General features: G+C 35.0%; 1 protein-coding gene across 1 annotated transcript; it reads right to left on the bottom strand.

Annotated features, from left to right (window-relative positions):
• LOC138304671 (arginine kinase-like) lies at positions 1-26,771 on the bottom strand. Its single transcript, XM_069244901.1, has 4 exons — positions 26,506-26,771; positions 9,801-10,054; positions 7,414-7,562; positions 1-120 (listed from the first exon to the last, which is right to left on the bottom strand). The coding sequence occupies exons 1-4, from the start codon at positions 26,654-26,656 to the stop codon at positions 27-29; spliced, it is 648 nt and encodes a 215-aa protein (XP_069101002.1). The 5' UTR covers positions 26,657-26,771; the 3' UTR covers positions 1-26.
• Between the last annotated feature and the right edge of the window lie 974 nt (positions 26,772-27,745).

Below are 27,745 nucleotides of genomic sequence, written 5' to 3'. Positions count from 1 at the left end.
CAAGTCTTTTAAACACAGCCCCTAGATTACCGCACCATTTCCATGGAGATAATGCGCAGGTGATCTTCCTCGTTTACCCAGATAAGGAAGGTCTTGTTAGGGTTGTGGAAATTCCTCTGCCTACTGGCCGTTCATCATAGCCACCTGCAAGCCTTCAGAATCTACCTGACAAAATATAACACACATAATTTATCAAACATCATTAAAGTTAGCAATGCACTTTAAAATTTTTATTTTCTGACACGTATTAATCGATTGACGATGAATGAGATTCGAAGCACTGATTCGACATCTGTACTGTACATGTGTATGTCCTTATTTTGAATATTTTAAAAATAGTTCATTTTCAAAGATTTTTGCGCTTCAGAAATGTTAACAACACTGTACCCAACCGGATGTGGGTAACTGTAGTTACGCTCTACAAATACGGTGACGCTGATAAAAGTCAGATTCTGCATGCCTCAGTTTACATATTTTGCGATATTTTAAATGGTTATTTATTCATGTCTTAATTTGAAGCGTAACACATATATATGTAACTGACTACGAATAAACGAAACAAGTAACCACAAAATTGACATTTAGAGGGTAACTGAAATTCAAATGTGCGTAACTGAGTTATAATTTTTAGGTGAATAGTACGTATCTGACAAGCCATTGACTGACGAATTAGGCTTTGAATTCAATTATTAGTGGCGTAAATAATATCGATAACTTAACCAAGCCAATTACACAAAGCAAAATGTCAAAGACGACCTCAAAAAACAAAGAATATAACGAATAGGAGCGAAACACAAACCACTTTCATTATGACTGATCTACAAACGTAAATATTACAAAATGCTATTTTGATCAAGATTACTCGCACCAATAATGAAAAGTGAAAACAAAGTTTTGAAATATTAATGCAGAGTAGCTTGCCATTATTTTGATTAAAGTAACACTATACGTGACTATATATCCAAAAAGTCAAGTTAGATTCGACCCCAATATCATTGTAGATATTCCGTCTTTGCATATTACAGAGTTAGCTCCCTTGCGGGTAGGTATCGATTGTTACGTCATTATTTTGTGAGCGCAATTTAAGTCGCTTTCTCCGAAATGTATGACGTTACTCTCGCAAACACTTGACGTAACAATCGATACCTACCCGCAAGGATAGATAACTCTGTAATATGCAAATACGGAATAGTTGAAATTAAGTTATATTATATAACATACTTATTATTTTTATCTGTTTTCATACTACATCCGACTTTCTGATTGGCAGATTCTTTTTCTTCATATACTACGAAGAAAAAATCCGAGAATGGCGCGAAAACCCAACGTTATATGACGTCAAAATATAGACGTCAACGTTGTGTATTGATTTAGAAAAAATTAATCCATTGGAAAATCAATGGAATCGTACATTTAAACGTATTTTATATATATATATATATTTTTCCAATTTATCAACCATGTATAATACACATTGAACATTATATTACTCATACTTCACAAACAAACAGAAAAAATGACAACACACGGAAAGACACACATACTCCTCACAAGTATAGTCATATAAACAAAACTCTGCACAAAAGACAACACTAAACTACATTTTACAAAACATAACAATATACATTAGAACAGCTTTTGGATTGAATTATATAATAAAAAGGAGTATGGTGGTCAACTACTTTAAAAGAAACTTAAACCATTAAGAAAGGCATGATGACCATTTTTAAATTTTTACAGGTAATCATGATAGTTTTTTTTAAACCGGTAATCATGATAATTCTATCAAACTTTGCCACTTTACCCATCTCCTCTCAAATTTAACTTTCAGTATATTATCACTAATTTGTATATTAAATTTCTGAATACTGTACTGATCTTTAATATGATTTATGAAAGCTGTAATAGATAATGGTGTGTTTAGACATCTTGGCTTATATATATATATATATATATATACCATTTAATAATAATAACTATTTCATTATCCATTTCACTATTTATTTTCTCTATTATGAAATCCGAAAAGCAATTTTTCTTTATTAAGATAGACCGTCCCTTCTGGTTTCCTCTCATGGATTTCGTTTATTTTGATTTAGGTATATCCAATGGGGACAACCTACGTCACCGGAAGTGATATCGGACACACAAAAACAATGAGAAAACGCCCGCTTCAACATGAAATTCGGCTGAAATTATGACATAAAAGCAATGCATCTTCTAAACCAATTGTGCGTCAAAGACAGTGTACTGTTAGAGACTCTGTGGAAATTATTAGATGTCGTCAAACTAGCTCAGATTATGCAAACACCTCGACACAATATTTTTCGAAAGCAGGGATATCGGTCACATTTTATTCACTAAAACGTTATAAATTGTAAATAAACAAATTTTGCTGTCACAAAAACCGTCCCGTTTACTAATATGTAATATATGACTGTTGAAAGGAAATATTTCATTCATTATATCTGCTAGAGAAACACAGATGGTGCTTCATTAGAAATTATGAAAGTGATATCGGTCACACTTAGAACTTCAAACTGGAGAAATTTGATGTTTAAATCATACTGTTGACAAAATTCATTGAAAGTATATAAAATACCATCTTTTTTTTTTATAAATCATTAACTACAGAAATCCCTTTTTTCACCAATCGTGATAAAAAAATACTTTTGTTTTGAATTTTGAATAAATTGTTATGCCAAATGGGTGTTTTTAATAGTGATTCATTTTTTTTGTTCAAACATATACCAAGCTTTTAAAACATCTTTTCAAAAAAAGGTTTTTACATTATTTTTTTCACAATAAGATATATATATTCATTTCCACAATATGAAAGTTTTTTCAAATCAATAAATGTGTTAACAATGGTCTTATATTTAATATCTCCAGTGAGAAGTCTCCTTATCCATGTTAAGTTTTAGAGAAGCAATGAAAGAATTGACATGTACCATATTAAGACCTCCTTCATAATATTTCTTAATTACCACATCTCTTTTGATTTTGTCAGTTTTACCATTCCAAAGGAAGTTGAAAAGTTCTGAATTTAGTTTTTACTGAAATCATCACTAGGATTAGGTAAAGAGATAAACAGATGATTAAATTGATATATTAATAGAGATTTAATAACATGTATTTTACCTATGGGTGTAAGGATTCTTCTTTCCCAAGACTGAATACGAGATTTTAATTTAAAACAAGTAACGATGAAGGTCAACATGGCATTCTTTGCCTAGAAGAGTAAACCTAGTATTTCCCCATTTTAAATTCCACTCAGTATAAAAAAAAATCATCACTGTATTTTTTATTGCCAATCCAAATTATTTGAGTTTTGCTAGAATTTATTTTCAGATAGTTTAGCATATTCTTTTAATTCAATCATTGTTTCCTTAAGAGATAATTTTGATCCGTCTAAAATAGAGAGGTGTCGTCTGCATATTGAAATATTAAATTTGCCTGATTTTCTACGCTGATACCTTTATGTTATTATTTTTGCACATATAATAAATATATATGGAGAAATAGGATCTTCCTGACGGCAACCACGTTTGATTTCAAAGAAAGATGAGAGACAACCCCCTTGGTTGACTGCTGAAATCGCACTCTTGTTTAAAACATTGACCTATTTTTCTCAGACTATCCCCAAATTTAAAAAAGTTTTAATACATTGTCAATAACTTTTCAATCAACTGAATCGGATGCTTTTTCAAAGTTAATAATAAGTAAGATACCTAATATATCTTTTTCGTCTGCAAATTGCATCAAATTATGAATTAATCTAGAATTTTCACCGATATAGCGACCTGCTATAAAACCCGTTTGATCTTTATTAATCAGCTTATCTAAAACAAGTTTTACTCTATTTGCTATTGAACCAGAGCCAATTTTGTATATAATATTTAGAAGAGAGGTGGTCTCCAATTTCTGAGAAATTGCTTGGGCTTATCATCCTCAGGTATGCAAGTTATTATCCCTTGTCTCCGAGTTACCGATAATTTTCCAATACTATATACAAAAAGCATTTAAAAAATTCAACAGTGAAGCCATCAGAACCAGGACTTTAAAAAAAATTTTTGCTGCTTCACTGTGTGTTATAGGACCTTCTACTTTATTAGATTCAGAGTTATCTAAACTGGGTACTTCACACTGAAATAAGTAATCATCTAGGCTTTTTTTCGTCAATATCTGCATTATTGCCAAATGAATAAATCTCTTCAAAAATATCTAACTTCATTAAGTCTTTCATCCTGTTTTGTAACTATTGTCCTATTATCTTTCTTTATTTTTGGAATGATTTTAGATGTAAAATTATTACTTTCCAGATTCAAAAAGTAACTTGTTGGTTTTTCCCTCCATCATCTAGCCATTTTGCTTTTGATCCTATAATACTCCCCTTGATTTTCTTTTCTTTGATTTTTTTTTTCATTTCTTCTTTTTGTCGTCCAACCGCATAAAATCTCTATGATCTTGGTCTTCCAAAAGCTTAATCTCATCATATAATAGTTTTTTCTTTTTTATCTTGCTGTTGTTTTTTTTAAATGACGAATAAAAAGTAGTTTTGCCTCATATTTCAAGTAATAGAGTTTCTAAAAAAGTTGTTCATGATTTGAAATTGTATACGGTCATCGAGAATTTGGTCAAGTTTATCTAAATTATATATTGGGACAGCATATTTTTATGTCTAAAATGAGTTTCTCTATTGTTTTAAGATATTCTATGTCATGAAGAAGTAAATTGTTGAATTTTCATAATCCCTTTCCTTTTGTAAAATCATTAAAACTTGAATGATATAATTGGACTAGAATGATCTGATCTGTACCAAGGCTCGATATCGGAGTGATCAATACTAGGTAATAAACTTTAGAGACCAGGAAGAAATCCAAACGTGCCTGCTTTCTAGGGTTCTTTTTTCTCCATGTATATCTACGAGTATGTGGATGGCTTTCTCTATAAATATCTATTAAGTTAAATTTTTGGCTTTCTCTATAAATATCTATTAAGTTAAGCTCCTCCATGAATTCTTTAACTCTTTCACTAGCCCTTGGATTTTACTGTTTTAGCTATCATCATAGTCTAGGTCCGAATCAAGTATTAAAGTCCCCAAAAATTATATAATTACCATGGAATTCATTCAAAGTTTTCTGATGTATTGCTATAAAAACCTGGAGAATCTGTGTTTGGACCATAAAGTGTCAACAAAGTTATTTGTGTGCCCTCTATTTCTAGCTCTAAACAAAAAAAAATTACCAGTCGTATCTTTTTTTCTCTCTCAAAATTGTAAAATCAAAATTATTATTGAACAGAATAACACACCCCTCTAGAATTTGACTAATATGAGCTTAAACAACATGCAAACCCCCATTCTGATCTGATAATATTTTCAATGTCTGTAGTAAAATGTGTATCTTGAAGACAGCATATATTGTACTGTTTATTTTTTTTAAATGAAAAAAAAACATCTTTTTTTTTTCTTTTGATCCCCTAACCATTGACAGTTAGCAGAGATTATTTTGATACCTTCCATAGTACGGTTATATATCATTAAGTAATAGCTGACCACATTAAATATATTGAAGAACTGAAAGCACATGAATATGAGACACAAACAAACACAAAAAACACAGAGATTTAAAACAATACTTTTTGGCATAGAAATAGCCTGTGTGAAAATTCCATTACAAGTCTGGCCATCTCCCTAAACAAATAAATTGAAGAAATATATGTCTTTTGTAATTGACAAATTTACCTCACACACAAGAACTTTTACTTAATTTACACCAATTTAAATTTTTCTCGCATCATAAACTTATACGTTAACATACTAGGTTTATACACATATATTTACAGTTTGGCCACTGACATGGACTCAATAACCATGCTTTCTTGTATTATCATTATCAGTGTATAATGATAGTACAATACGTGCGGCGATTCTATTGTTACGGAATAGTCGCTGGCGTAGCAAAGTAGGGTCATGACCCCACTTTTGGCGGGAACATATGAATGACTCGATTCAAATCAGCTGATCAATCGAATTCGTTGACCCCGATGAAGTTAAAAAAAAAATAGTGACATCAGTGCTTAAATATAGTAACATTTATAATGATTTCTAAATAATTTTGGTACAGCAGTTGTTGAAAGTCAATAATAATTGTATACATGCCTTCATTTTTAAACTGCTTGCCATAGAAGTTACTATTATTGCCGAACGGAAATCGGAAAGTTAATGACACGTTTTCGGAAGAGTTCGGATAGACGTTTACGTAGATATGATAAACACATGACGTTCTATAATGATAAAACATATCAGATTTTGTTTCATTAATAATCGCTATTTCAGTGACATATCGTACTATAAAATAAGCGCGTAAAAAAAGGTATGTCCATTTGCACTTTAAATACATATGTACTCATGTCAGATGTCAGATTGCATGGTATTTACAAGCCAGTTTACTATTTCATTACATTTCAGTTACCCACATCTAGTGAACCAGTTACCCGCTAACGAGATCAAAAACATGTAATCAGTTGCTTTCCAAAATATAAATAAATACAGTTACCCACATCCGGTTGGGTACAGTGAACAAAGGTTTCCGCGAACTTTGGATCAGCCGTTACAATATTCAATCAGACATCTCATTGCAATTAAAAGGATCCACAGAAGTTACGATGGTTGCCGAACGGAAGTCGGAAAGGCCACGACCCGTTCTCGAATGAGTTCGGAATGACGTTACGTAGTTACGGTAGTCGCATTGTGTTCTCGGCAACGACGTTAAAATGTCGGCCAATTTCGGCTTGTTTGAAAAATAGGACCCACTTAGCGATGTTAAATATTTATTTGATTTTTTATCAAAAGTTTCCGAATAATTATCGCTCATCTTCACTTCGATTTAGTGATAGTCCTGTCTGACTCTCTGCATGATTTGCAACAGGTTTTTTTTTTTTTATTATTTTTTTTTTAATGATGAAAAAATCGGACAGATACGGATATTAAGACTATAAAAAGGACAGTCATCAGTTCCGTCTTTGCCTGTTACAGAGTTACCTCCCTTGTACTTAGGTATCCATTATGACGTCATTGTTTTGCGAGCAAACGTCACACCATTATCTCTAAAACGTACGCCATTGCGCTCGCAAACAGATGACGTAACAACCAATACCAACCTGAACGGACAGATAACTTTGAAACAGGGAAAAACATATTAGCAACAACGTTACTGTTTATTTATGCAATGCCAACTTTAAATAGACATCAGAAAGCTAACTAGTTAAAGCACATGTAGTTCACAAGAGACAAGGGAAATGTCAACCATCGAGGTATGATTCTTTATTTGTCAACAGGCTTGTGGTGGGCTGTAAGCCTGTTGGTCGAACCAACATACAAATATCGAAATGCCGTTCACGTATGCCTACCTGTCTTTATCATTAAAGAGAAAGTGGTCAGCGGTGAGCTGTTCTTTGACCTGGTCAGACATGCCCACCAGAGGGTAGTATGTGCCCTTATGTTCCCCTTCCAGCGAGTCCAATGCTCCTTTGCACAACTCCTCCATCTTGATGCGATCCTTATATAATCAAGAGACACAATATTACCGATATGGAATAAATTGCACTCCGTCGCTATCATCGAAATCGACTCGTTAGCAGAAGGAATCCTAATTTGTGTTATGTTACTTGTTATGGGTACATGTGTTTACTATTTGGGTACTATGTTATGGGTACATTTGTTTACTAGTTGTGTACTATGTAAGGGTTCATGAGAGTACATTTGTTTACTAGTTGTGTACAATGTGAGGGTACATGTGTTTACTAGTTGTGTACAATGTTAGCGTACATGTGTTTACTAGTTATGTACTATGTTATGGATACATTTGTTTACTAGTTGTGTACTATGTAAGGTATATGTGTTTACTAGTTGTGTACTATGTTAAGGTCCGTGAGAGTACATTTGTTACTAGATGTATACTATGTTAGGGTTCATGAGAGTACATTTGTTACTAGATGTATACTATGTTAACAGTTCACGAGAGTACTTGTACATTTGTTTACTAGTTGTGTCCTATGTTAAGAGTTTATGAGAGTACATTTGTTTGCTAGTTGTGTACTATGTTAAGAGTTCATGAGAGTACATTTGTTTACTAGTTGTGTTCTATGTTAAGAGTTCATGAGAGTACATTTGTTTACTAGTTGTGTTCTATGTTAAGAGTTCATGAGAGTACATTTGTTTACTAGTTGTGTCCTATGTTAAGAGTTTATGAGAGATACATTTGTTTACTAGTTGTGTACTATGTTAAGAGTTCATGAGAGTACATTTGTTTACTAGTTGTGTACTATGTTAAGAGTTCATGAGAGTACATTTGTTTACTAGTTGTGTACTATGTTAAGAGTTCATGAGAGTACATTTGTTTACTAGTTGTGTACTATGTTAAGAGTTCATGAGAGTACATTTGTTTACTAGTTGTGTACTATGTTAAGAGTTCATGAGAGTACATTTGTTTACTAGTTGTGTTCTATGTTAAGAGTTCATGAGAGTACATTTGTTTACTAGTTGTGTACTATGTTAAGAGTTCATGAGTGTAAATTTGTTTACTAGTTGTGTATATACTATGTAAGGGTACATGTGTGCTAGTTGTGTACTATGTTAAGAGTTCATGAGAGTACATTTGTTTACTAGTTGTGTACTATGTTAAGAGTTCATGAGAGTACATTTGTTTACTAGTTGTGTACTATGTTAAGAGTTAATGAGAGTACATTTGTTTACTAGTTGTGTATATACTATGTAAGGGTACATGTGTGCTAGTTGTGTACTATGTTAAGAGTTAATGAGAGTACATTTGTTTACTAGTTGTGTATATACTATGTAAGGGTACATGTGTGCTAGTTGTGTACTATGTTAAGAGTTAATGAGAGTACATTTGTTTACTAGTTGTGTATATACTATGTAAGGGTACATGTGTGCTAGTTGTGTCCTATGTTAAGAGTTAATGAGAGTACATTTGTTTACTAGTTGTGTATATACTATGTAAGGGTACATGTGTGCTAGTTGTGTACTATGTTAAGAGTTAATGAGAGTACATTTGTTTACTAGTTGTGTATATACTATGTAAGGGTACATGTGTGCTAGTTGTGTCCTATGTTAAAGAGTTAATGAGAGTACATTTGTTTACTAGTTGTGTATATACTATGTAAGGGTACATGTGTGCTAGTTGTGTCCTATGTTAAGAGTTAATGAGAGTACATTTGTTTACTAGTTGTGTATATACTATGTAAGGGTACATGTGTGCTAGTTGTGTCCTATGTTAAGAGTTAATGAGAGTACATTTGTTTACTAGTTGTGTATATACTATGTAAGGGTACATGTGTGCTAGTTGTGTCCTATGTTAAGAGTTAATGAGAGTACATTTGTTTACTAGTTGTGTATATACTATGTAAGGGTACATGTGTGCTAGTTGTGTACTATGTTAAGGGTTCATGAGAGTACATTTGTTTACTAGTTGTGTACTATGTAAGGGTTCATGAGAGTACATTTGCTTACTACATGTAGTTGTGTACTATGTTAAGGGTACATGTTTTTGCTAGTGGTGTAATATTCCAATGTACTTAGTTGAAGTTGTAACAATTATATTTAATCAATTTAAATGCTTCATTGATTTTCTATAACAGAATTAGTAAGTTTCAGTTTAATGAATACTGACATTTTAGCTGTATGATATCAAAAATAACACCTTTTGGATTCCTTAGAGTTAATGATAGTTTTCAGAAACTATGTTTTCTGATTTCCTGATGAAAACTACGATACCAACCTCTTTATTGCATGTTGGAGGGAACCCAAAGCTTTTATGGCTTCTGCCCACCCTTACACGTGTAGACACGATGAATTTGTTCTCGGGGTCAAGGTCGCCGAAGTCATCCAAATTTCCGAAGTTACAAGGTGGGTGAGTGACCTCAGTGACCTTATGGTAGTCCTTGATAACAGGAATCAGAACGGCCCCGAACGTATCATAAGCCTCGGGGTCTGAGGCATAAATACCGGTACCACTGTCTGTGTTCTCACAACCTACAATAGGCAAGACGTTACTTATAGCAATCAATCGCAGTCACATTAAAAGTTGCACTGTACTCCAGTGAGATAAACTGGTATAAGAGGACACAACAACAAAAAATCCTCAAAAAGCGCATTCGTTTCAATACAGCCTGTAGCCGCATGCGTGACCACCCAGACGTCTTTATACGAGCACGGTAAATTTTCGCTATTTACACAACTTTCTCTGACTGTCTGGCTACCCATAACCATCCCTCGTACTTACCATACATCACTTCTTCTCTTCAACATATCCTTTTCCTCTTATAGCCTTATACTTCAACCAAATCAACCATTCCTTATACTTGATTGAACCCCAACTATATCTCCCGCCATCTTGCACATCGTCGCTTGACAACTTCCGGTTTCTATTTCTCTATACAACCTTAGTTGGAATTAACAATACGCAGTCAGACAACCACATACAGTAAACGCAATGAGGATTACATCACTTACACTAGCCATAGCACTCCTATTCTATTGGATAACTCACCAAACAAAAAAAACAAAAACGCGGCTTAACAACACAACATCTTCCTACGAGTACTTCCCGATCCAAGAATACACAGTATATAGGAAAGACCGCCAACAAAATAAAAAGGGACAAAGTCAGGGGGGTGTACTAATTGCAGTCACAAAACAAATACCGCTCAGAACAAATTCAAGAACTTGACACTGATAACGAATCCATCATCATCAACATCTCCATGGCAAACTCACGCAACCTCACAATAGGATCGAACTACAGACCACCCTCAGACAAAGGACACTCACTTGAACAATTAGAAATCTCCATGAAAAGACTAGGACATAACAACAACACAATTACTTTCATTAGCGGAGATTTCAACTTACCACACATAGATTGGCAAAGCAACACAACAATTCCAGGTAAAACAGACACAAAACTTCACCAACAACTACTTGATATCACAGACTACAACTCTCTCACACAAATGACTACCAACACAACTAGAGGTGACCACATTCTTGACCTAACACTAACAAATCGCCCTTCAATTGTCAACAAGACTGAAACATCACCACCCATAGGGAAAGCTGATCATGACATTATATTCACTGAAATTGACGTGCGACTCAAGAAAATTAAGAAGCAGCCCAGGGACATCCTCCTATACGGCAGTGTTTTCCTGGGTATTTTGGGAAATTGCCACCTGGTGAAAATTGGAAAATTTTGTGCGATAAAGGTAGGAAATGAAAAATTTAAACTGTGTTTATGGAAATTTTGGAAAAGGTAGAAATAGACAATTATGCTTCTCTAAGAATCAAGTGTAAGAATGGATATTAAAATTCAACGTTCAGACTTGGGATTTACGGATTTTTTTTAGTTTTGTCGCACAAAATACGTGTCAACTCACTGATTTGGGAAATTTAGACATGGATTTGGGAAAAAATAACAAGAAATACAATTGGGAATGGGGCCTTTTTTCGGCCCCAAATATATAGGCAGGAAAAACACTGTACGGTAGAGCTAACTGGGACAATATTAGAAATGACCTGACTCACACCAACACGAAACTGGACGAATCAACAAACCAAACAATAGACGACCTCTGGAATCTTTTTAAGAACACACTTAATGACTCAGTAGATAAAAACATACCAAAAAAACACATCACCTATAAATCTAAACTACCATGGATAACACAACCCATCCGTCAACTCATGAAGAATTGTAAAAAAACTACATGTACAGAGCAAAAACAAACAAGACCAAGAGCTCAAACAGAAATACAAAGCATGCAAATCAGAACTACAAAAACGCACTAGAAATGCATATCTAAAGTACATAGAAAAAAATGTTAAAAGACCTAACAATAGATGAGCAAGAGCAAGAGTCACCAAAAAAAAGAAGAAAATACAACTCCAAAAAATTATTCTCATACATCAAAACAACAAGAAGAAAAAAACACAGATATCACAGCACTGAGAAAGGATGGACACCTAATGACAGACACCACTTGTAAGGCAAACATATTAAATGAACAATTTAAATCAGCCTTCACAACAGAACAGGATCACCCCATACCAGAAAAAGGACCATCACCACACCCAGTCATGCCTGAAATTAACATAACAAGGAATAGATAACCTCCTTAAAACCATCAACCCACACAAAGCAACAGGACCAGACAATATACACGGCAGACTATTAAGATAACTTAGGGACATAACAGCACCCATACTTACCAAACTGTTCACTTACTCTAAATACAGGCACATTACCAACAGATTGGAAACACGCAAATGTAGATACAACCCCACTAACTACAGACCCATATCACTCACCTGTATCACATGCAAACTTATGGAACATATCATTGCAAGCGCCACAATGTCACATCTGGAGAACAACAACATACTATACAACTTACAACACGGCTTCAGATCATCCAGATCATGCGAGACACAACTTGCTACATTCATACACGACCTCGCAAACAATAATAACAGCAACAAACAGACAGACATCATTATCATGGACTTTGCCAAAGCCTTTGACAAAGTACCACACAGACGCCTACAATACAAATTAAAATACTACGGCATAACAGGCAACACACACAAATGGATCACAGACTTTCTCTCACAACGCACCCAAACAGTAGTACTTGAGGGAAAACAATCAAATAAAAAACAAGTAACTTCAGGAGTCCCTCAAGGAACATGTTTGGGTCCCTCATATATATTAACGATTTCCATCAATACATGCAGTACATCACACTAAGATTATTCGCAGACGACAGTATAATATACAAAACAATAAACAACAAAGACGACACAATAAAACTACAGAAAGATCTGGACGCAGCAGCACAATGGGAAACAGACTGGCTAATGCAATTTCACCCAGATAAATGCAACATCATCAAATGGGACATGCACATAAATAATTACACCGCAAATGCAAACAGATCACTAGGGTTTTTAAAGTGCAACTTAAAAATTAATTCACCACATATGAAAGCACACGCATACAAAGCACTAGTCCGACCCAAACTGGAATACTGCTCTTCCATATGGGATCCCCACAACACACACCAAGTTCAACAGATAGAAAAAAACACAACGCAGAGTAGCAAGATATGTTCACAACAAATATCACGACATCTGTTCAGTTACAAACATGATACATCAATTCAACAGGCCAACATTACAAACACGACGGCTACACACAAGATTGATGCTTTTCTACAAAATAATACACAATATAGTTGCCGTCGAATACCAGACCATACTCATACCAGTAGACCACAGAACAGACACTCCAATTCACACTCCTTCAGACAAATCTCTGCTATAAAGGACACATACAAATATTCATTTTTCCCACAAACAATAACACAACGGAATATCCTTCCTGTAGCAGCAGTACAATGCACTACATTCGAGGACTTCAACGTAGCCCTTGAAGCCCTCATGCATTAGTTCTGCACACACCTCTTATCTATATACTAAAAAAATCACAAATTTAATCCTTTCACACTCTTTCACCCCTACAGGTCACCGTGACATAATCGTCATATTTTGACGGCGTCATGTAAATAGAAGAAGAAAAGAAGAAGAGCCATGAATGTTTACAGGAACTGGATAGTGGATACGTGGAATTCTCTCCCAGTTGCTGTGGTCAATGCGGACAACTTAAGGATATACTCCTCTGGGAAGTCAAAATTTTCGTGTATTAAACTTTTTTTCTCATATAGATTTTTGGAAAGAGGAGTTCATACCATGAAAGAATATGAAAGAATATGAAAGAAAAAACATATATTTTATAGGAGTTTTGCCGTTTTGACCATATACACAAGAGATTAAAGTCATACTTTCCTAACGAGGTGTTTGATATGTATTAATGTTTGTAGAATTTATTTTCCAGTAGTCTTCTTTTAAGATATATCAGTTTTGATTATTAAGACTAATATTTTTTTCTCAGAATAACAACATATGCTACCCCTACCCCTTAATCTTGAGCTACAAAATGCACCATTTTCAGCCATTTTTGCCAAATCTAACCCTTTATAGAAAAAGTTCTGGTTTTAAACTTTTGTTCATATTTTGCATATCAATATGGAAAGGGTTGTTCTTTCAAAATCAGGAAGAAAAATTGGGGGTCCGCGTGCTTACTTTTTTGTCCTACTTGAATATTTGTTATTTTTCAGTATTTTAGAGTAAAAAATAAAAGTGCTCAAATTACCAATAAATGTAAAAAATAAAGTGAAAAAAGTGAATCATTTCACACATTAAGGTAGGTCCATACTTTTGAAAACCGCGCCAATTCATATGACGCTATACCGGAAGTTTCGGAGGTTGTTTTGAATTCCGGAATGGTTTCCGATACGCCACGACATCCCACCTGGATATTTTTCAATAGATGAAAATTGTCTACATATAATATTAAATGTTTAAAATCATCAAATAAATCAAATAAAAGCAGTGAAGTGAAAATCATATGCTATCTAGGTTTTTGCGTTCCCTGTCGTAAATGGGAATCGATTGATTTCAAACACCGGAAGTGCAATTCGCCTCTATAAATGATAAGAGGGGATCCGGCCGGACCGAAATTCCGGAATTCTAAAAAAATCGCATACGGATTTCCTTTAAACACAAAATTTGGAGAAAATCATAAAAACAAACAGACATAAACCAGATATACTATCACAAAAACATATGAACTGATGTGGAATGTTTTTTTGCTGCATGATTTTCAAAAAATAGTCAAATATGACCCATCTTAGCACTGGATGAAATGGGGGTAGGGTTGTGAGTTACAAACTTCAAGCTTACAAAATTGTGAAATTTTGATCGAGGACCCCATGTTTTTATATGATATTTGAAAAATATATTATCTTCGGCATATCATATACAAATATTGTGAAATTGACATGGGTTTTCATTTCCTTTTTGGCCTATTCATTGATTTTTTACGCGCGAAAATATGGCAAAACATGATAATTACGTATAGAAATAGTCCTGGAAAATAACAAAAAATAGTTAGCATTTGTAAAAATACAAGAGTTTTGTATATTATTCTATCGTTAGAAATTTAGGACAAAAAATCAACAGGATCGAGACAACATTCACCCTTATATTACAGAAAACATAATTTTATGAATTTTTCTATTTTCGGCCAACAAATTTGCATTGATGGTATATTTCAAGCTTAAATATCTCAAAAAGTAGTTCGAGAACACCCATTTATCTTTACAGAATTGAAATCTACATGAACAAGAGGCCCATGGGCCTTAACGGTCATCTGACTATTAGTACAATACAACATAATCGTTTAAAAGATTTTAGCCTATTTGACCACTGTGACCTTGATTGAAGGTCAAGGTAATACATTTTGAACAAACTTGGTAGTCCTTCATCCCAGCATGCTACATGCCCAATATCAGTACCCTGGGCCTTCTGGTTCTTAAGAAGAATTCATTTAAAGATTTTAGCCTATTTGACCCCTGTGACCTTGAATGAAGATCAAGGTCATTCATTTGGACAAACTTGGTAGCCCTTCATCCCAGCATGCCACAGGCCTAATATCAGGTCTCTAGGCCTCATAGTTATTCACAAGAATTTGTTTAAATGATTTTAGCCTATTTGACCCCTGTGACCTTGAATGAAGGTCAAGGTCATTTATTTGAACTAACTTGGTAGCCCTTCATCCCAGCATCCTACAGGCCAAATATCAGTACCCTGGGCCTTCTGGTTCTTGAGAAGAAGTCGTTTAAATTTTTTTAGCCTTTTTGACCCCCGTGACCTTGAATGAAGGTTAAGGTCATTCATTTGAACAAACTTGGTAGCCCTTCATCCAAGCATGTCACAGTCCCAATATCAGTACCCTGGGCCTTCTGGTTCTTGAGAAGAAGTTGTTTAAAGATTTTAGCCTTTTTGACCCTCGTGACCTTGAATGAAGGTCAAGGTCATTTATTTGAACAAACTTGGTAGCCTTTCATCCCAGCATCCTACAGGGCAAATATCAGTACCCTGGGCCTTCTGGTTCTTGAGAAGAAGTTGTTAAAAGATTTTAGCCTTTTTGACCCTCGTGACCTTGAATGAAGGTCAAGGTTATTTATTTGAACAAACTTGGTAGCCCTTCATCCCAGCATCCTACAGGGCAAATATCAGTACCCTGGGCCTTCTGGTTCTTGAGAAGAAGTTGTTTAAAGATTTTAGCCTATTTGACCCTCGTGACCTTGAATGAAGGTCAAGGTCATTTATTTGAACAAACTTGGTAGCCCTTCATCCCAGCATGCCACAGGCCTAATATCAGGTCTCTAGGCCTCTTAGTTATTCACAAGAAGTTGTTTAAAGATTTTAGCCTATTTGACCCTCGTGACCTTGAATGAAGGTCAATGTCATTTATTTGAACAAACTTGGTAGCCCTTCATCCCAGCATGCCACAGGCCAAATATCAGGTCTCTAGGCCTCTTAGTTATTCACAAGAAGTTATTTAAAGGATTTTAGCCTATTTGACCAGTGTGACCTTGAATGAAGGTCAAGGTCATTTATTTGAACAAACTTGGTAGCCCTTCATCCCAGCATCCTACAGGGCAAATATCAGTACCCTGGGCCTTCTGGTTCTTGAGAAGAAGTTGTTTAAAGATTTAAGCCTTTTTGACCCCTGTGACCTTGATTGAAGGTCAAGGTCATTCATTTGAACAAACTTGGTAGCCCTTCATCCAAGCATGTCACAGGCCCAATATCAGTACCCTGGGCCTTCTGGTTCTTGAGAAGAAGTTGTTTAAAGATTTTAGCCTATTTGACCCTCGAGACCTTGAATGAAGGTCAAGGTCATTTATTTGAACAAACTTTGTAGCCCTTCAACCCAGCATGCCACAGGCCTAATATCAGGTCTCTAGGCCTCTTAGTTATTCACAAGAAGTTATTTAAAGGATTTTAGCCTATTTGACCCCTGTGACCTTGAATGAAGGTCAAGGTCATTTATTTGAACAAACTTGGTAGCCCTTCATCCCAGCATGCCACAGGCCTAATATCAGGTCTCTAGGCCTCTGGTTCTTAAGAAGAATTCATTTAAAGATTTTAGCCTATTTGACCCCTGTGACCTTGAATGAAGATCAAGGTCATTCATTTGGACAAACTTGGTAGCCCTTCATCCCAGCATGCCACAGGCCTAATATCAGGTCTCTAGGCCTCATAGTTATTCACAAGAATTTGTTTAAATGATTTTAGCCTATTTGACCCCTGTGACCTTGAATGAAGGTCAAGGTCATTTATTTGAACTAACTTGGTAGCCCTTCATCCCAGCATCCTACAGGCCAAATATCAGTACCCTGGGCCTTCTGGTTCTTGAGAAGAAGTCGTTTAAATTTTTTAACCTTTTTGACCCCCGTGACCTTGAATGAAGGTTAAGGTCATTCTTTTGAACAAACTTGGTAGCCCTTCATCCAAGCATGTCACAGTCCCAATATCAGTACCCTGGGCCTTCTGGTTCTTGAGAAGAAGTTGTTTAAAGATTTTAGCCTTTTTGACCCTCGTGACCTTGAATGAAGGTCAAGGTCATTTATTTGAACAAACTTGGTAGCCCTTCATCCCAGCATCCTACAGGGCAAATATCAGTACCCTGGGCCTTCTGGTTCTTGAGAAGAAGTTGTTAAAAGATTTTAGCCTTTTTGACCCTCGTGACCTTGAATGAAGGTCAAGGTTATTTATTTGAACAAACTTGGTAGCCCTTCATCCCAGCATCCTACAGGGCAAATATCAGTACCCTGGGCCTTCTGGTTCTTGAGAAGAAGTTGTTTAAAGATTTTAGCCTATTTGACCCTCGTGACCTTGAATGAAGGTCAAGGTCATTTATTTGAACAAACTTGGTAGCCCTTCAACCCAGCATGCCACAGGCCTAATATCAGGTCTCTAGGCCTCTTAGTTATTCACAAGAAGTTGTTTAAAGGATTTTAGCCTATTTGACCCTCGTGACCTTGAATGAAGGTCAAGGTCATTTATTTGAACAAACTTGGTAGCCCTTCATCCCAGCATCCTACAGGGCAAATATCAGTACCCTGGGCCTTCTGGTTCTTGAGAAGAAGTTGTTTAAAATTTTTAGCCTTTTTGACCCCTGTGACCTTGAATGAAGGTCAAGGTCATTCATTTGAACAAACTTGGTAGCCCTCCATCCCAGCAACCTACACGCCAAATATGGGTACCCTGGGCCTTCTGGTTCTTGAGAAGAAGTCGTTTGAATAAAAAGTTTACGCACGGCGCACGGCGCACGGCGGACGGCGCACGGCGGACGGCGGACGGCGCACGGCGCACGGCGCACGACGACGGACGGTGCATGATGACAATAGGTCATCCTGACCCTTCGGGTCAGATGACCTAAAAATGCAAGAAAATAAGACCTGTTAGAAAAAAATGACATGGGTTTTCCCAAAAGTATGGAGCTACCTTAATGCTCAATATTTTAATTACCACGAACCAAGTAAAGATTTACAGCAAAAAATAGCTCGATACAGCTAAAAATGCTGGTGCAGTGATGATTTAAGTAAAATCAATTTCAGTAAAAAATGGTAAAACTTTGGCTCTACTCAAAGCGAAAAAAGACACAATTTCAAAATGGCCGCCAAATGGGCCGTTTCTTAAAATCCCCGTATAAAAAATCTGCTAAATTTAGAACTGTAATATTTTGACAAAATTTGCAACTGGCAACTTGCTACAGGTATTGATAAATTGTATTTGAAAATCTTAGAACTTCTTTGATCTTTGTCGAAACGAGACTTCAACGGGACTGAAACCTGAGAAGAATACACCCTTAACATTTTCAAATATAAATTAAACGAGCACTGGAAAAACCACGCCATGAAGTATCGACCATCAACCTAGGACTCAAGTTGTATATCATATACAAGCCTAGGGCTTACTATTAAGGTTTTAGCCTCTAAAATTTATTAAATATTTATTTATTGTTAGATACTTTATCATGGTGACAGCAAGGGCCAAACAATCGTTTTTCAGTACCTTCAAAAAATGAATGATTTTTTTTCTTCAGTTTACCAAAAAATAAACAAAAAACATTTACCGTGCCCCATGTTAGAGCTGGAAGCAAACATGGCACATGATCTCGCGCAATATACGCTTACTATATAATCCAATTTTAATTAAGGTAGACCGTCCCTTCTAGGTTCCTCTCAGGAATTTTGTTCATTTTTTGACATATCGATTTTAAGTATATCCTGATCACAAACACCGCATAAAATAATATGTCACCGGGTAATTTTTTCTTCCATGGTTGCTTAAAGATATGTATTAACGACTTGATATTCCGGATTTTAAGGATTTTTGAAAAAATAATATTTCCTCCTTGAAACATCACTTAATATATCAAGCATATGCTCGTAACATCTTCATACCTTCAGTAGGTGATATATACTTCATATAACCATATCAAATCAGGGTTTTCCACGATAAAACAATATATCATTATTTTAAAAGTAATTCTAGACCCAATTTAGTGAAAAAAAATTGTCACAAAATAGTCATGTTTTCTTTTTTCTGGAAAAAAAATGATCTTAAGAAAAATCGATTTTTTTAGAATTTCTATGAAGATTGACCTATTTGCAATAAGAAAAGCCAATAAAAACTATACCTCACCGAATTATTTTTCAAAATATGACCGATTTGCTTTCTAATACCCCTTAAATTTTGTCCAGAATAGGTTAAAAATAGGCGAATCCTTAACACTTTTCAACGTTTTATGATGTTCATTTACCTTAGATAGTTTTCTATATTTATTAAATTTTGAAGCATACAAAATAACATAATTACATATCTTCATGATTTTTTTATCTATTATATAAAATATAACAAACTAGTAAGCTTTTTCTGAGACAAGTATTTTGCTCTGTGTGATACTGTATTAAAATGGATTATTTTTTCCGTAATAGCATCTTTCAAATCATAAGTATAGATTTTAACAAAAAATAAAGACGTAACGCGCGATGTTGGTGACATATTGCGTAACACATAAATGACGTCGTTTTGACGGTGTTTTTCTGACGTGTTAACATTATAATTCATGTATTACCGTTATCCAAAATATACATGTACCATTAATAAAAGAATGATACACTATTATACATATCGAACATATACAGGCTAGGCTATGCATATACATGTAGGAGTTAATTTCAATTTCCTCATGACTATGTTCACTATTTTTATTGAGGCTTACTGGAACTTACGCAGCCGCGATGACCGAGTGGTTAAGGTGTACCGATCGGGACATACCTGTAATATCATCGCGTCGTCGTCGCGGATTTGACTATAAATATTAAAGCACTTATGACCGATATTGATAAATTTTCTTTCAATTTTATTGCAGATCGATTTCTAATCACGCTTTTTAAATGGCGTGCCTGAAGTTATGAATCACAGGGGTATGAGTATCAGTACAGTGTACAATGTATATCAATTTGAACCTAACAGAGTGTCCATATATTATTTTAGACGTTTGATGGATCTAGATAAAAATCGGTAAAATTCGTATTCTACATGTACACTGTACTCGTATAATACACCACGAAGAGAAAGAAATTTCCTGATTTTTATCTATACTCCTACACATCTAAAAAGGGAGTGTGGACACTCTGGTGTGTCTAAATATATGTATGTAATAACTGTTACTATATCTCAGATCCCTGTGTTATGCATTGAACGCTAAAATATACTCTTTTTGTTCGCAATCTTTCTCTAGAGTTTAACACATTTCTAGTTTTCAACTCCAGACTCTCAGGTTTATCTTCTTCTTCAAGGCCACTTACATTCGGATAATCAAAAATAATTTTTACGTTAAATTGAATAAATGTTCACTGGCAAACTACACCGTTATGTCGCACCAGAAATGCAGTCACAAGGACATTTTCCAGCATTCATCACGCGCTTGGCAATTTTGTATATATTCTAGATTTCTTTACAAGTGAAATGATTGTGTTTAGAAGAAACATGTACCTGTATGACAACGCATATTTTTTCTACAAATCTAATAGTAGAATTGAGTCTTCAAATGTTAAGTAATTGTTTTTATGCAATCCGAGTTTAGCTAGACCTAGATGTAATTTGACATGTTTCAAACTGACGTTACGTAACGCGTCGTCGTGACGTTTGATCTTACGTCGTTTTATAAGTGGACAATTTACGGAATTTTTAAAATACGCAATTATTTTTTATTATTGATCGCACAATCAAAATAAAAAGTGTTATACAATTTTCAGTTGGGACATATTGCGAATATGATTTTATATCTATATTCAATATTTCCTAATATGCTGATAAATGTCCCTAAAATCGCTATATTTGCAAAAAGTAATAGAAAAATCACTTGGTGGACAAATTACGGAATTTTTTAATTTTCTCTGTTTTAAGTGAAAGCGTCATTATAGCTGAGCTATATCATATGTGTGATAAATTCAATAAAAACACATATAGTACATTATTTCAAATACTTGAAATTACGTACAGTTTTCTCTCAATATTACTATGAAATTGAACATCGTTTTCTCTGGGTTAAGCGTTACATTTTGGCAAAGGCGAATAATGACAATTTTACCACATCGTAATTATCTAACACCATTGAAAGATCATAAATGTCATTTGACATATCATACCGCATCTTTGAATCATGTTTATTTATTTTTGCGTATGTTTTAGTGCGATTTTAGATCATTTTTAGAAACGACCACTCCGGTAAATGTTACGCGTTACATGCCGTTATTTTGGTGTTTTGGAGAAACTAAACATGATTAAAATGTTTTTATGATTCGCTTTTCCACCTTTATTGCCAATAAAATCAAAGTACGTTAAAAAACCGTTTTCAGTGATATATAATACGATGCAGTTATTTGAAAAGAAAAGAAAATCACAACGCTTTTAGTAAAGGATATGTGTATTTTGAGACGACGTCACCAATACCGCGCGCTACGTCTTAATGAAAATATGTTTTCAGCAATTTTAATTCCGAAAATACATACCGGCATGTTACGATTCGTATCTATCGAAGCTCAAAAACTCGAATGTTTGCATTTAAAACATCGCTAACTTCCTTCAGCATTGATATACCGTGGGAATTAAGATACAGCGCCATGACAAAAGTATTCGCGATTTTCCAAGATGGCGGACTTCATTTCATTAAGCATCGCTGACGGAAAACGTTATATAAACAACATTAAAATAATTGCACTTACCTAGTATTTTGTGAGGTGACCTTTGGACTTGATAACTACCAACAAACGGCGAGGTATTGAATTATATAAAGATCTGACGTATTGCAGAGTGAATCAGAGATTTATATAATTGGGATTACTATTTAAATCTCTGAGTGAATGAAACCCATATATTAGACTGGTTCCCGCCTCAGTTACCTCCCTTGCGTACGCTTCACTGAGGACCGGTAGCGGGTAGCCATCTTGAGTGGGAATTCCAACTCCAGAGTAGTGCGCATCATTTCTGCGCATGATATGTCATCATGGAGACGGCTACTTCCGTTAAGAGAAAATAACGTCATTAACGTCGTTCCTATGAACACTCTAAACTCAGGTTAGCACGAAATAATTTCAAAACTTAAGATCTCATTTACTTTTGTTTATATATCGTTCAAAAAAAAATATTTATTCTTTACGTTAAGATCCGTCGCTTCGTGCGTAAAGGGGTTTTCCCACGCCTAAAAAAAGTGATGCAGGCGAACCGGATATGTAGATTGACCAATCAAAAAAAATCATCATGGTTACCCGCTACCGGTCCCTAGTGAGCGGAGCGCAGCCTGGCGGAGAGAAGAGAACTAAGAGAAGGGAACCAGTCTACCCATATATCGGAAATCGCTAGAAACAGCTGGTCTGCAGATCCGATGTTCCGGGCGTTGTTTTGCAAAGTCCTTTTGATTCTAAGCCACACAAATTTTCAATAATATTAATGTCTGGTGATTGTACAGGCCATATAATGGTTGGTATATTATTTTGCAGCTTAAATTCGTTTGTAACATGTGCCCGATGTACGGGGGCATTGTCGTCTTGGAATCTATATATTTTGTCGGCGAAATGCTGAGCGATAACAGGCCAAAGATTATCATCTAGTATATTTATGTATTTCTGGGCATTTATACTTCCGTCAACTTTACAAAGAGTTCCTACACCATAATATGTGATGAATCCCAACACCATAACAGATATCCGGCGCTGACGGGGAGGGCACATGTACTCTGGTAGAAAAGATTCACGGGCTGTTCTCCACACATATACACGGTGATTATCACCTATTACAACCTGACTTTCATCAGAAAATATTATAGTTTTCCAATATTGTTCCACACTAAGTCGTCTTTTTTCTAAACACCAGCTTAAACGTTTTTTACGATTTATTTCCGAAACAGCCATCTTTTTTCTGACAACTCTGCGCTTCAAATCCTTTTTATGAAGAAATCTTTGAACAGTTCGACTATTTACTGTATTTTGTACATCCAATCTTTCATTTAATTCATTAGTTATTTCTGTCAATACTTTGCCTCGGTTTATTTTTGTGTAACGAAAAAGCCATGTTTTGTCTCTCGTTGACAACTTGGACGGCCTACCTGTTCTTGCTTTGTTTTCCAGAGTTCCACTTTCCAAATACCTATTCCATATGGATCTAATCGTAGATTCTGGTATTCCTGTTGCCTTCACCAACTCTGAAGTTTTTGTATGTCCGTATGACTTCATTTCTATTATAACTTTTTTTCATATCAGACGAAACTTCCGCCGATTTCTTCCCCCATCTTTACGTGGCTTTGTTTACGTTGCTATTTTAGTAAGCTGACGTCTGTCTTTGACAAATGACGTCAGTTACGTCATCTGCGACTTCATATAAAAAAAAATAGCCAAAAATATACATTTCTGTACGAGTTATACCCCTTTAATCGCCCCGAAGCGCACAGCGGCAGAGCCGCCATTTTAAAAAATCGCAAATACTTTTGTCATGGTGCTGTATATCCTGCAAAAAACATAGGTACATAGCATGACGGTCAATCTGGTGTTCAGTTACTAGGCCGAACTGATGCGAAGTTTTTCGTTTTGGGTTCCCGTCAATCCGTGTATTCCATGTGATTGTTTTACTTCATGCACGAATCTTCAAAATTATACTATATTTACCGATAAGCACACAGTTCACACTTTTATATTGGTACACGTCAAGAAAACCCTCGGAAAGCTGGCAGATGAAATATTTGCGGATATCAGAAGCGAGTTATAATAGGTGGGAACGGAGAAATAAAATATGTTTGCCGGGATCCGGAAAGCGATGTTACAAACGTATGACGTCACAAAGGGACGGTCTACGTTTTATAAACATTATATTTACACTTGCTAGGCTTGGTCACTATACGCTAATACTAGCCGATTTTGTTTACCATAACTGCATGGTAACATTGAACTTTGAACTTGCGTATGAAAATGTTCTGTGCAACGTAAAAGGACTACTTTTTTTAAAAGAAACACATGGCTTTGTTTACATTTTGACGCAACATTACGTGTATATTGATGTTTTTCATAGAATTTTGGGAAAATGTAAACGATATATACATGTTTTATATTTATATATGATTCAAACAATTTTTAAATAAACAATTGTATAAAGAAACGGAAAAATATCCCGACCGGGGCGACGTGCTTTCATTTTTGTTAAAAATGATGGTTGTCTAATGTAAACATTACCTCTGTGCCTATGTTCGTCCTACGATCGAGTCTTTGGGATGGACGGGCGTGAGAGACCTCTGATAGAGGTCAGTTATAAACATATCCTCTTGTCTTTGTTCTTTGAGAATTTAATCATGTGTATTATAAAACATGCACCGCTAATAATCCACGTGTTGACAGTTACGCGTCACCACAAATACATTGTACATATCCATCGAACACAAGTGAATTTGTTTCATCTATCGATGGCGATATGGATCTAAGCGTAGATTATATAATCACATGGCTCCCAAGGATGTAATATCGTCAAGTCAGACGACATCTCAAACACATTGAGCTACTTGAAAATCGGTGTTTTGACAACTTCGGCAAACTCAAGTGTGTAAGCGTGCGTCAGCTTCGCCTCGCTGCACAATAACGGTCACAGAGTTCACACATGTGGCCGTGTACAAATTCTTTATGTTATTACGCTATATATTAACTTTTAGCAAAATTGAATATATATTTAAAGTTCTGATCTGATTAAATAAAATTATCTCTGAAATTTACTTTGTTTGTCATGTTTATTTTACACTAAAATATTGAATTTTTTTGTCTTCGCGGATGAATAATTCTACCTTACGTGAAGCGTCATCATTCGCTGTTCAATTGAGTAAGCTCCTCCCACTTTTGACCGACTTTTATTGAATAATTACGTCACTTTCAAATGACGATTTTATTGCATAAAATATAAATATAAAGTCGTGTGAGTGTAAATATAGGGATTGGATTTCGTTTTTATGTTAACCATGCTTGTATGGAGCAATTCCTCTAAGAATATATTCAATATGGGGCGCTAACGCGCCCCATAGAATATATTCTTAGAGGAATTGCTCCATACAAGCATGGTTAACATAAAAACGAAATCCAATCCCTATATGGTATTCAATTAAACACTATACGTAACCACAGGAGTTTGACGTTCTATCAATAAATATAGTATAGTATACATATAAAAAATACCCCTATATTAGCTATACTGTATACTTTATAAAAACACCAGGAATGAAATGCATGGCGGGCCAAAATGTTCACCACCTTCGATAAAAATTCTTTTAAATTTGTTCTGGGCAATGTCTGCATGTGTCACCCGCCGATAATATAATAAGATGTTATTCTTCACATATATCAACACTAACCTGTTCACAACCCCATCACAATAAGTTTAATCCCATGTCATTTTGAAAGTTTGCAGATTTTCGCGGCCACTTTGTTTTGTTCCCGAATCTATGCGCTGACGTCACAAGATGGGATGGGACATCCTAAAAACATGATTAGGTCTGAATTTTTTGGTGTTTTTTATATATAGGAAATAGGGGTATTTTTTATATTTATCATATGTATACTATATATTATTGACAGAACGTCAAACTCGTTATTAAATCTTATTAAACAAAAATAACAACAAAAGTAACAATCACAAAAATAACAACAAACGTAACAATCATAAAAATAACATAAACAATAGTCAATATTCATACCACAGCAAAAATATAAATCACAAAAAAATTATGAATTAACATTAGGCCTAGAACTCACATTATTCATACAACAACAACAATAAAAGTACATGTAACAGCCACAAAAATAACAAGTAAAAATCATAAAATTTATTAAATAAAAAAAAACTCTACTGCAGCAAGGCTAAATAGAAGAACATATTTCTCAAAGTGACTGTAGCATGAATATTTTTCTCTGTACCTGATCTGATGCATTCTGCCAGTGTACCACCACAACTTGTTTTCTTGTCCATCAGTTCATTGTAGATAGTCTCGGTTAAATTCTTCTTTAACAATGACTTTGAACCTTCCGCCGCCTTCAGTTTACCCCACAGCTCTTCCAAAGAAGCCATGTCGTGTTATCAAAAGTAAAAAGAATTTGGAAACTGCAGCGTTATCAAAAGCGTCTTCGTTCTACCGGATGAAAACAAAGCGACTGTTGCCGATGACGTCATCAAAGTTGTGACGTACTTCCTTTTGTGACGTCTCCGATGCCCCTTTTCCCGGCAAATATAAGTTGAATCTGAAACCATCGACACTTTCCGTACAAGAAAGTATATATATATATATATATATATATATACCTATGTTTACACGAGTTATTCCGCTTTATCCAAATACGCATAGTGCAAAACAAAATACATTACGTGTGTTTATGAAGTGTTACACGTAAATTTACCATTTTGGGATTTATGATAGGCCTATTACACAGCCTACTTTCAGTGATCAATAACTTTACATATTAACATAGTCCAGTTAAGATAGGGTGTTACCCCAAAATAATTGCAACATAATTTTTTCTTTGTTTTTCATACAGATATGACTGTGTTTTATGCAAGAAAAAAAAAGTCGCCACAAATAAAAAAAATTGAGAAAGTGGTTTTTTTGACCCCCAAAAACTCAGAAAAATAGTGATATTTGCATAATTTGCCAATTTTGAAGCCAAATATAAACTGACATGGTTATCATGAGATACTAGAAAATTACTGTATGGCAAGAACGTTATAAGGACAGCACAGATTGCCAAAAACAAGTTGAAATCAACACAGGGAAAAAGTATGACAGCATGAAAATTGCATAATTATGTCCTTGCAACAGCCAAATATGCTTTTGTTGGAAGTGTGACGGTTTGACTGTTTAATAGTGGGCTATAAAATTTTTTGGTATAAATACGTAATCGAGGGCGCCCTAGAACTTCTCACTGTTGATGACGTAATCGAACGCATCCCAACTATTGATACGTTTGAACCGCCATTGATGATGTGTCTGTTTTCCTTCTCCAGGTATGTTTTCATGATTTCTGTGAATTTATTCATTGATCAGCTTGTCCAAGTATTATACACATGTGCATAAGGTGTTTATACATTAAGTTGAATGTATGATTAAGCATGATAGACCCTGTAAATATTGTTATGAGTGATTTGAAGCGTGCCGGTTTTGCA

This window comes from Argopecten irradians, chromosome 1, assembly GCF_041381155.1.
Source record: "Argopecten irradians isolate NY chromosome 1, Ai_NY, whole genome shotgun sequence".
In the NCBI taxonomy this organism is placed as follows: Eukaryota; Metazoa; Mollusca; class Bivalvia; order Pectinida; family Pectinidae; genus Argopecten; species Argopecten irradians.
The sequence above is the reverse complement of the archived record's forward strand: the minus strand, read 5'-3'. Positions and strand labels throughout refer to the sequence as shown.